The sequence below is a fragment of the Dendrobates tinctorius genome, unplaced genomic scaffold, assembly GCF_039654945.1.
Source record: "Dendrobates tinctorius isolate UK_male_01 unplaced genomic scaffold, ASM3965494v1 ptg000162l, whole genome shotgun sequence".
NCBI lineage: Eukaryota > Metazoa > Chordata > Amphibia > Anura > Dendrobatidae > Dendrobates > Dendrobates tinctorius.
Window position 1 is genome coordinate 73,911,129 of NW_027361829.1, and position 12,068 is coordinate 73,923,196.

Below are 12,068 nucleotides of genomic sequence, written 5' to 3' on the forward strand. Positions count from 1 at the left end.
TATATACTACATGCATGCTACATACATACTGCATGCTACATACATACTACATACATACTACATACATACCACATATATACTACATACATACTACATGCATGCTACATACATACCACATACATACTACATACATACCACATATATACTACATACACTACATGCATGCTACATACATACTACATACATACTACATGCATGCTACATACATAACACATATATACTACATGCATGCTACATACATACTACATGCTACATACATACTACATATATACTACATACATACTACATACATACTACATGCATGCTACATACATACTACATGCTACATACATACTACATATATACTACATGCATGCTACATACATACTACATGCTACATACATACTACATATATACTACATACATACTACATACATACTACATGCATGCTACATACATACTACATGCTACATACATACTACATATATACTACATGCATGCTACATGCTACATACATACTACATATATACTACATACATACTACATGCATACTACATACATGCTACATACATACTGCATGCTACATACATACTACATACATACTACATACACACCACATATATACTACATACATACTACATGCATGCTACATACATACCACATACATACTACATACATACTACATACATACTACATGCATGCTACATACATAACACATATATACTACATGCATGTTACATACATACTACATGCTACATACATACCACATACATACTACATACATACTACATGCATGCTACATACATACTACATATATACTACATGCATGCTACATACATACTACATGCTACATACTACATATATACTACATACATACTACATACATACTACATGCATGCTACATGCATACTGCATGCTACATGCATGCTACATACATACTACATACATACTACATGCTACATACATACCACATATATACTACATACATACTACATACAATACATTCATACAATACATACATAGACATACAGTACATATAACATAGAGTAACATACTTACCAATACTTGTCACATTGTTCCCCGAAGCCATTGTCTTGTACGGAATAAATATTAACATAACAAACCACAAAAATACTCACCCACGATCCGAAGCAGTCCACGAGTGTGTCCCATGACGATCTTGGGTAGAGAACGGCAGCATCAGCTGATGCTGCCGTTCTCTACGGGCTGCAGGAATCCAATGACGGAAGGTAGGTATCCTTCCGCACTGTATTCCTCCGCCACTTAAAAAAAAAAAAAGTCCCTAGTCTCACTTTATGCCATTGCTGCGTGGGAAATTCCCACACAGCAATGGCATAAAGTGAGACTAGGGACTTTTTTTTTTTAAGTGGCGGAGGAATACAGTGCGGAAGGATACCTACCTTCCGTCATTGGATTCCTGCAGCCCGTAGAGAACGGCAGCATCAGCTGATGCTGCCGTTCTCTACCCAAGATCGTCATGGGACACACTCGTGGACTGCTTCGGATCGTGGGTGAGTATTTTTGTGGTTTGTTATGTTAATATTTATTCCGTAAAAGACAATGGCTTCGGGGAACAATGTGACAAGTATTGGTAAGTATGTTACTCTGTTATATGTACTGTATGTCTATGTATGTATTGTATGAATGTATTGTATGTAGTATGTATGTAGTATATATGTGGTATGTATGTAGCATGTAGTATGTATGTAGTATGTATGTAGCATGCATGTAGCATGCAGTATGTATGTAGCATGCATGTAGTATATATGTAGTATGTATGTGGTATGTATGTAGCATATAGTATGTATGTAGCATGCATGTAGTATGTATGTAGTATGTATGTAGTATATATGTAGTATGTATGTAGCATATAGTATGTATGTAGCATGCATGTAGCATGTAGCATGCATGTAGTATGTATGTAGTATGTATGTAGCATGTAGTATGTATGTAGCATGCATGTAGTATATATGTAGTATGTATGTAGCATGTAGTATGTATGTAGCATGCATGTAGTATGTATGTGGTATGTATGTAGCATGTAGTATGTATGTAGCATGCATGTAGTATATATGTGTTATGTATGTAGCATGTAGCATGCATGTAGCATGCATGTAGTATGTATGTAGTATGTATGTAGTATGTATGTGGTATGTATGTAGCATGTAGCATGCATGTAGTATGTATGTAGTATATATGTGGTATGTATGTAGCATGTAGTATGTATGTAGCATGCAGTATGTATGTAGCATGCATGTAGTATATATGTAGTATGTATGTAGCATATATGTAGTATGTATGTAGCATGTAGTATGTATGTAGCATGCAGTATGTATGTAGCATGCATGTAGTATGTATGTAGTATATATGTAGTATGTATGTAGCATGTAGTATGTATGTAGCATGCATGTAGCATGTAGCATGCATGTAGTATGTATGTAGTATGTATGTAGCATGTAGTATGTATGTAGCATGCATGTAGTATATATGTAGTATGTATGTAGCATGTAGTATGTATGTAGCATGCATGTAGTATGTATGTGGTATGTATGTAGCATGTAGTATGTATGTAGCATGCATGTAGTATATATGTGTTATGTATGTAGCATGTAGCATGCATGTAGCATGCATGTAGTATGTATGTAGTATGTATGTAGTATGTATGTGGTATGTATGTAGCATGTAGCATGCATGTAGTATGTATGTAGTATATATGTGGTATGTATGTAGCATGTAGTATGTATGTAGCATGCAGTATGTATGTAGCATGCATGTAGTATATATGTAGTATGTATGTAGCATATATGTAGTATGTATGTAGCATGTAGTATGTATGTAGCATGCAGTATGTATGTAGCATGCATGTAGTATATATGTAGTATGTATGTAGCATATATGTAGTATGTATGTAGCATGTAGTATATATGTAGTATGCATGTTGCATGCATGTAGTATATATGTAGTATGTATGTTGCATGTAGTATATATGTAGTATGCATGTTGCATGCATGTAGTATATATGTAGTATGTATGTTGCATGTAGTATATATGTAGTATGTATGTTGCATGTAGTATATATGTAGTATGAATGTAGCATGTATGTAGTATGTAGTATGAATGTAGCATGTATGTAGTATGCATGTTGTATGTATGTAGCATGTATGTAGCATGTAATTTTTTTTTTTTTTTTTTTTTTTTTACATTCAACACATTAGCCGGATGATGGGACTACTACTGTCCCATCATTGGCTAATGTGTCAATCACTGTCATGGTAGCAGGCATCGCCCGATGGGACTTGTAGTCCCATCGGACGATGCCTGCACAGACCCCCGAAGCCTGCACAGACCACCGGCAGGCCGGCACAGCCCCCCGGCAGGCCGGCACAGCCCACCGGAGCCTGCACAGACCACCGGCAGGCCGGCACAGCCCCCCGGCGGGCCGGCACAGCCCACCGGAGCCTGCACAGACCACCGGCAGGCCGGCACAGCCCCCCGGCAGGCCGGCACAGCACACCGGAGCCTGCACAGACCACCGGCAGGCCGGCACAGCCCCCCGGCAGGCCGGCACAGACCACCGGAGCCTGCACAGACCCCCTGGCAGGCCAGCACAGCCCCCCGAAAGGCCCGTACAGACCCCAGAGAGGCTGTACAAGGCAAAAACAGGGTTTTTCTTATTCCGATACCGGAAGTCCCATAGACTTGAATGGGACTTCCGGTATCGGAATCGGCGATACCGATACTTTTTTTTAAGATCGGCCGATCCATTCCGATCCGATACTTTGAAGTATCGGACGGTATCGCTCAACTCTAGTTGTAAACAATTAAATATTGTGGGTGGAGGGGGGTTTGCAGACTTCCTTGTTGAAATACTGGAATACTAGACCCATACAAGCCACCAGTATAATAGTCATTTGCTCCCATAAAGGGATTATTTTTGGGCAAATTTTACAATATAAATAGCCTAAAAAGTCTGATACTGCTGTGTGTGGTTTACAATTTGGTTTCCACTAGTCAGAAAGATTTAGTTCACTTGGACATTAATAATTCTGTATTTGCGTTAAAAAGTTTAAAAGGAATTCTATACATTACTAGGAGACAGCAGAGTGCTTTACATATTTTTTTCCGGGCACTAAAAGGCTTTTCAGTATTTAGATTAACTGCAAATTTATTTACCATGAATTGCAATGTTTTGGAAAAATTCAGCGAAGCCGACGGATTAAAATGTCAAATTATCCATTCATCTCTAGTCATTATTTAAATACTGAATTATGACTCTGTTTATACATGAGGCCTTATTGTATCTCTTTATAACTCCCATTTAATATAGAGACAGAAGGGACATTGCACCTAAGATAGAAACTAGTGTAAAAAAAAACTCAGAAATTATGGCTCATGCAATAAGTCTGCCATCATTTATAACTTTCTTTGCCACTCACACAATTTTTCTAAAAAGTGAACGGAGCTAAGCAAAAGGCATCAGGACTTTACTCTAATTTATTTTAAAAAATTGCAGAAACTATAGTTCAAATCATATTTTATATCTCTGGCTCATGCACAGCATGCAATGTGCCTAATTTATTAAGATACATGAGTGTGTATAATGACTCCATCTCTTAATAAATCAGGATCATCTTAGACCTGCTTTTTTATTAAGACCAACGTAACATATCACAGTCTTATCGGAGTTGCTCGATATACTGTTTTTTTTTCAAGTTTCTATGTGCTTAATATACAAAAAAATTCATACTCACTTTTCAGCACCCCTGCAGATCTAGACCAGTTTGCTCCAGAGGGCTACGTCAGCTCCAAAGCGATGCTTGCTTCATTCAGAAGTCAAAAGACCACTACAGACTGTGATTGGCTGCAGTACAACAGCACACCAGCAGATATTTCTCTGATGACGTACCTTTCTAATAATCTCAGGCGACTACCTTGACTTCCGATTGCAGTAGACATCGCTTTTGGATCTGGTACATTTCTCTGCCGTATCCTTCACTGGATCCATAGTAGTGCCGGGAGGTGAATATGCTATCATTTGTTATTTTAGGGGCATACATGCCTAAAAAATTTTTATACATCTATATCTTGCAACCCCTTTAATAAACTTCCCTACAGTTTTTTTTCTGCCTGAGTCTATACAAACTGATAAAAAAAACAATACAACCTGCTTCATTGCAAAAATTGCAATATTTTGTAGAGCGCTAAGGCTTTGATTCACGGTCTGTTAATGTCACTTTTCTTTTCTTTGACCTGTTAAACTCACTTTTCAATAACTGTTATGATTGAGTCACCGTAGGAGGCAAAAATAGAAATGCTAGCTAAGTCCAGAAAACCAGAGAAGTTGGCAGCTATCGGATTGCAGACCCATGAACCTATCAACACAACTAGCAGTAGCCGTGGGGGGCTCCTACGATGCCGTAGGCCCCTCGATCACAGCCGGAGGACTACATAGCCTAAAGACAGAAAGGGAAATCTAAACTGCCCCAGAGCAGACCCCAAAGCAAAAGGCAGCCCCCCACATATAATGACGGTGAAGCAAGAAGAAAGAACAAAACACAGACAGAAAGATAGACTGAGCAAAGATGGGGCCCACGCTAGCTTAGATAGGAAAGGACAGGAAGGCTGCTGTCTGCAATCCGTGAAAAACCCTATGAAAATAAGAGCCAACAAACTGACAGTAAAAAGGCCCTGAAGACGCTAGGCTTCAAAAAAGCTATGTCAGTACTCAGGAATATTCTGAAGACAGAGCAACAGGCAAAAGGAGATTCAGCTCACCCCAGCAGGGAATGGCAGAATCCAGAAAAGCAAGGAAAACAAAAAACTAATGCAAAAAGGCAAAGCAGAAATCTTAGCTTTAGATGAGCAGGAATCAGACTGGTTTCCTAGAAGTCCACAGAGAAATCACCCGCAGGCCAGAAGGGCATCGGCAGCCTTATATCCAGTCATTAACTCCACTCAGCCAGTCATCATCATCAGCCCCAGGTGTTTGACAATCAGGCTCACTACCTTTCTTCACCAAAAGAGGGAGTTCCTCGGGCCTCAGTAGTGAAGGGGAAAATGAACTCACAACAAATAACCTATTTATTTTGATTGCATAATTTAGAAGTCTTGCTACTTTGCGATATATTCATTTTTAGGCAGAGTAAAGGTACTGTCACACTTAGCGATGCACCAGCGATCCCGACCAGCGATATGACACGGTCAGGATCGCTGGTACATTGCAAAGTGGTCGCTAGTGAGCTGCCACACAGGCAGATCTCACCAGCGACATAGCAGGGGTCGGGGGTCGCTACTTACCTGTCAGACGAGGCAATCCTGACGGCCTCCCGCCCGTGTCCACGTGTCGCTCGTCGGCGCCGCAGGAAGCCCAGCAGGAAGCTGACGACGAGAAATGATCCAAGACGTTCTCGCGCGATCAGCGATAACCAGCGGGGGAGCCGGTCGGAGGTAAGTATCAGACATAGCGATATCGCTAGCAATATTGCTTTAACATCACAAAAACCAGTGACGTTATAGCGATATTGCTAGCGATATCACTTAGTGTGGCAGGCCCTTAAGATATTATACTATTCAACTAAGATGCTGATTTTATCCAAGCATTGTGCGGAATCCTTTTATAGGGATATTTTTCTTGAGCTTTGTTGACATGGTGTATGTTTGTTCATTTTCTCTGCAAGAGCTAATGACATTCTGTACTTTGTGTTCTTTCCTTTAGGAATCTATTGTAGATGAAGAGGAAAGCCATAAGGATGAAAACATTCATCTTACTAGATTCCTCCGGGTCTTGGCCAATGTAATGATAATATGCTGCTTGTGCGGGAGTGGTTATCTTATCTACTTTGTTGTTAAGCGCTCACAGACATTTTCCAAGATGCAGAATGTCGGCTGGTATGAAAGAAATGAGGTAAAATGAGATGAGGATTTGTACAAAAAGCTTGAATGATTATCATATAAAGTCTCCATTACTTCTGTTTAATGCTGATTCTTAGAGAGAGAGAATTGCTACAAGAGAAACATGGTACACAGTGAGGCAAACTACTACCTTCAGACACTTTTTGGAGGAGTTCACGGCGTATAAAATTATACAGCTACTATGAAGTTCGATACCAGCTGTGTAAATTTAGAACACCTGTGGAGAGATCTAAAAATGGCAGTTTGGAGAAGACACCCTTCAAATATCAGGGACATGGAGCAGTTTGCCAAAGAAAAATGGTCTAAAATTCCAGCAGAGCATTGTAAGAAACTCATTGATGGTTACCGGAAGCGGTTGGTCGCAGTTATTTTGGCTAAAGGTTGTGCAACCAAGTGTTAGGCTGAGGGTGCCAATACTTTTGTCTGGCCCATTTTTGTAGTTTTGTGTGAAATGATCAATGTTTTGCTTTTTGCTTCTTGCTTCATTCTCTTTTGTGTTTTTTCATTTAAGACAAATTAAATGAAGATAATAATAGCAAAGAATTTGTGTTTGCAATCATTTTCAGGAAGAAACTGAGTATTATCTGACAAAATTGCAGGGGTGTCAATACTTTTGGCCACAACTGTATATGAAATTACTTCCCTCCTCAGTGGTGATTCTGTGCACCCAAAATTACACTGTGCAATTAACGTATCCAGATTTTGTCCCTTAGGCCGGAGTCACACTAGCGATTAAATCGGACGAATGCAATGCGATAAAAAATCGCATTGCATTCGTCCCAATGTTATTCTATGGTGCTGCTCTCATCATGCGTTTTTTAATCGGATCCGTTCCTCGGACCGAGACAATCGCAGCATGCTGCGATTGTCACCGATTTTCGGATCGGATTCGCCAATGCAAGTCTATGGATGCGATAAAAAATCGCATTGAAAACGCACCACACGTGTGACTTGCGATTAAATCGCAAGACTTCTCCTGGTCAACAGGAAAGAGCATCAGGCATTGGCATTGGATGTCAATTTGATGCTTAGATGCGAATAAAATCGGTTCATCGCCGGAAAATGGGATGACAGACGGATCTCTGGACAAGAAACCTTTGTGCGATTTCGTACCGTAAAAATTGGACCGATTTTTTTAATCGTTGTGTGTGACTCCAGCCTTATAAACAGAATTTTGAATGTCATCTTAGAGTCAGAAGATTTATCTAAACTGAGTAGTATCATAAACAAATGCAACTTATCAGGCAAACAAACAAGCTTTCGCCCAGCTAATGTTGGAAAAAATGTTAAAAAGTTATGGTCTGGCAATAAAGTTTCATAGTTACATGACTACATAGGTTGAAAAAAGACCTAGTTCCATTAAGTTCGACCTTTCTCCATCAATTGTACATTTTGTCACTAATTTAACTATAAATCACAACGTTTTGTGTATCAAGGAAATCATCCAGCCCTTTTTTAGAAGCTGTTATAGTGTTTACCATTACTACCTCTTGTGATAGGGCATTCCACAGTCTGACTGCTCTAACTGTGAAGAACCCTTTCCTATTTAGCTGCTGTAATCGCCTTTCTTCTACCTGTAATGAGTGCCCCCTAATCATCAGTATGGTCTTTGGAAGGAATAAGTCATGTGCAAGTCCTTTTGTACTGACCACACATGTATTTATACATGTAAATGAGATCTCCTCTGAAGTGTCTTTTTTAAAAGCTAAACAAGCCCAACTTTTCCTACCTTTCATCAAATGAGAGGCCTTCCATCTCTTGTAATGCTCTAAATGCACGCATTTCAACTGACTCTAACTTCTGTATATCCTTTTTAAAATGTGGAGTTCAAAACTGGATCCCATATTCTAGATGTGGCTTGATCAGTGATTTATAAAGGGGTAACAATACGTTGGGATTGTGAGATTTTATCTCTCTTTTCATACATCCTAAAATCTTGCGCGATTTTAAATCTCTTTTCATACACCCTAAAATCTTGTTTGATTTTGCGGCTGCTGCTTGACATTGAGTACTGCTGCTCAACTTACTTGTAACCAGAATACCCAAGTCCTTCTTTTCTGTAGTCCTGAGCATACTCTCATTTAACCCTGCTATTCTGTTCGTTACCACTATAAACTTGTTATGTTCCGGTCATTTTTGACCGGACCTAATAAAGTCTTGCTTTTAAGCTAATTTAATTGTTTTAATTGAATAATTTTTGCAGTATTATATTGTATGTGAACCTGGTTGTTTATAAACAAATGAAGAATGGAAAGAGAAACTTACTTTTTATTTTTTTGTGTCAAAACATTTAACATGGCTTTATTGTAATATTTATGCATATTTGCACATACAAAAATAATTATTTATCCAACTGTAAACTATAACTAATAACAATAAACTAAATGTAATTATATTATTTTCCAACAAAAAAAAACAAAAATGTGTGATGGTGCATCATCATCAGAATTAGTTGCGTTTGCAAGGTCCTCCAACTCTGCTTCAGTCAATATACGTTATGCAAAGAGACAACACTCTGGAATGAAAAAAATAAAATATATACATAAACAATAATAATACAATGAGAGAACACGCTATTACCAGTTTTACAACAATAAGCACAATCAGGGCCCCATCACATATTGAGAAATCCACTGCGATTGTGATGTTGGAGCGTTGCAAACAAGACCATCCATATAAGCATGCATTCATTCTATCAATTGCTGCTTTACACTATACCATCAAAAGAATCAAAAAGAATTGAATACTTTGACAATAAAAACATAGTTTATCTGCTACATACCTGTAACGAAGATCCTTCAGAACTCTGTTGTCTGCATATGTCCTCTCTGCTCTCTCCAGCTGGACTGAAAATGAAACTGGATAGACTACTATGGCAATTGTCTACTGATAGGATAAAATAAAACACCCCCGACCCTTTAGGATAAGAGCTCAGAGTAAAGCAAACACACTTTTCAGACAGAATTTATTAGTACTCTTTCAGGTCAGCATTTCACAGAAATTAGATCAGGGAGCACAAATAAAAAAAGAGAATATGTTCATTTACAATATGAAATGGTGAGAACTGAATTGAACTATTTTACATGAACAGCAGGGTAAAAATATTTGGCACATAACTATACTGGAAGGTAATCCATCAGCAGTATTGTAATGAGAAAATCTATGTATGTGTAAATCTGCATGGATCAAAAGGACCTAAATAAATTGATAAATAGTAGTAGATGTAATATATAGTCCAAAATGAGATTATAGCTCCTTTATTTTACTCATAAAATGGCTGGAGATCACTATAAAAAGCTATCGGTCATTTTTTACCAAACAGTACAAGCGTATAAAAAATTGTGGAGCAAAAAGTAAACAAACAAAAAAAATAGTACCCATAGTAAGAACCCCTCAAATGAGGAAAAGTCAATCAACCACAAGTTTCAGAACCGCATCTTGAATATTTTAAAAAATATTAAAGTTCAAAATCAGTCAGAGTTAATGTATATGCAGCAATTACTAGGCACATTACTTTAAACTTATGAACATTAAACCTCATTTGCTATGTGTTTGATCATTCAGACATCTTATCCAAATCATTTTGTAATATTGTAATTAGGGATGAGCGAATAGCTTTTGATAGCTATTCGCTCATCTGTCCTTTCCTCAACCCTCAATCTACTAAAACGTCCTCATCATCTCCCGCCTCAACTACTGCAACATCTTTTTCTGTGGTCTCCCTGCTAACACCCTCGCACCTCTCCAGTCCATCCTTAACTCTGCTGCCTGACTAATTCATCTCCCTCCTCGCTACTCCTCCGCTTCTCCCCTCTGCAAATCTCTTCACTGGCTCCCATTCCCTCAGCGTATCCAGTTCAAATTACTTATACTGACCTACAAGGCCATCTATAACCTGTCTCCCCCATATGTCTCTGAACTAATCTCCCAATACCTTCCCTCATATAATCTCCGGTCATCCCAAGACTTCCTTCTCTCCTCCACACTTATTCGTTCCTCACCCAACCGCCTCCAACACTTCTCCCGAATAGCCCCCATTCTCTGGAATTCTTTGCCCCAACATGTCCGACTATCAACTACATTCGGATCCTTCAGAAGGAACCTGAAAACCCACCTCTTCAAGAGAGCCTACAGCCAATGACCCGCTGCCTCCTCACCACTACCGGAGTTATCACCTCAACCAACACCGAAACTGCTGCAACCCATCAACTTACTGTCTCCTTCCCCACCATCCTGTAGCATGTAAGCCCGAAAGGGCAGAGTCCTCTCTCTCCTCTGTATCAGTCTGTCATTGTTAGTTTGTTTACTGTAAGTGATATCTGTAATTTATATGTAACCCCTTCTTATGTACACCACCATGGAATCAATGGTGCTATATAAATAAATAATAATAATAGCGCTCCCGATAATCAGCTGTTCAGTGCTGCAGCTGCATGTGTCATGGCTGTGTGACAGTCTCAGCAAACACGCTATCCATACAGGTGTTATGACTGTCATACAGCCATGACACATGCAGCTGCGATCCAGGTATCCGGGTTCCCGAGGCAGCTATTCAGGAAGGACTATAGCTATTCGGATAAGCACCTACCCAAAGATATTCAATCAACTCTGATGAAGAATCTTCTGAAATGCACATCGGGGCATGCTCCGCACCTCACCAGGACCACCGTCACAATTTTTATGCGGTAACTCCATATGTATCACTCTTATGTTGGATGTTTCCTTATTATTTCACCCTTTGTTTAGTACAATGCTGAGAGCTATTGCGGTGTAGGATGTATACCCTTCATACACTGCTAATATATCACACAATCAGTATGCAACACTTTGTGTTGGATCTTTTTTTTCTCTCCTGATTTATTTATATTACTTATTGTGCTATCTGGTATATGTGGTGATATATATGTGCTATATTTTCAGTCCCATTGGGTGATACATATTTATTTATATTTTTATACTCCTAGTACTTTTTATTCTCTTATATATTATTGATTTTAGTGTGGCTTTCAACTATATATTTATGTGGGACTAAATTGATTTTTTTTCTATATAATTGATCTTTATTATTTTATACCATTCAGTCCCCATACACACATGAATTTGTGGGTGGTCCTATTTTTTGCATTTTTCATAGATCCTTATTTGTGTATTTTGTT

At 38.7% G+C, this 12,068-nt stretch overlaps 1 protein-coding gene across 1 annotated transcript in view; it reads left to right on the forward strand.

The window, feature by feature from the left end:
• Positions 1-12,068, forward strand: part of LOC141052558 (transmembrane channel-like protein 2) — a 362,090-nt gene that overhangs the window by 199,551 nt on the left and 150,471 nt on the right. The window contains exon 11 of the mRNA XM_073549810.1: positions 6,716-6,904. Coding sequence (XP_073405911.1) covers positions 6,716-6,904 — 189 coding nt within the window. The remainder of the gene's footprint in view (positions 1-6,715; positions 6,905-12,068) is intronic.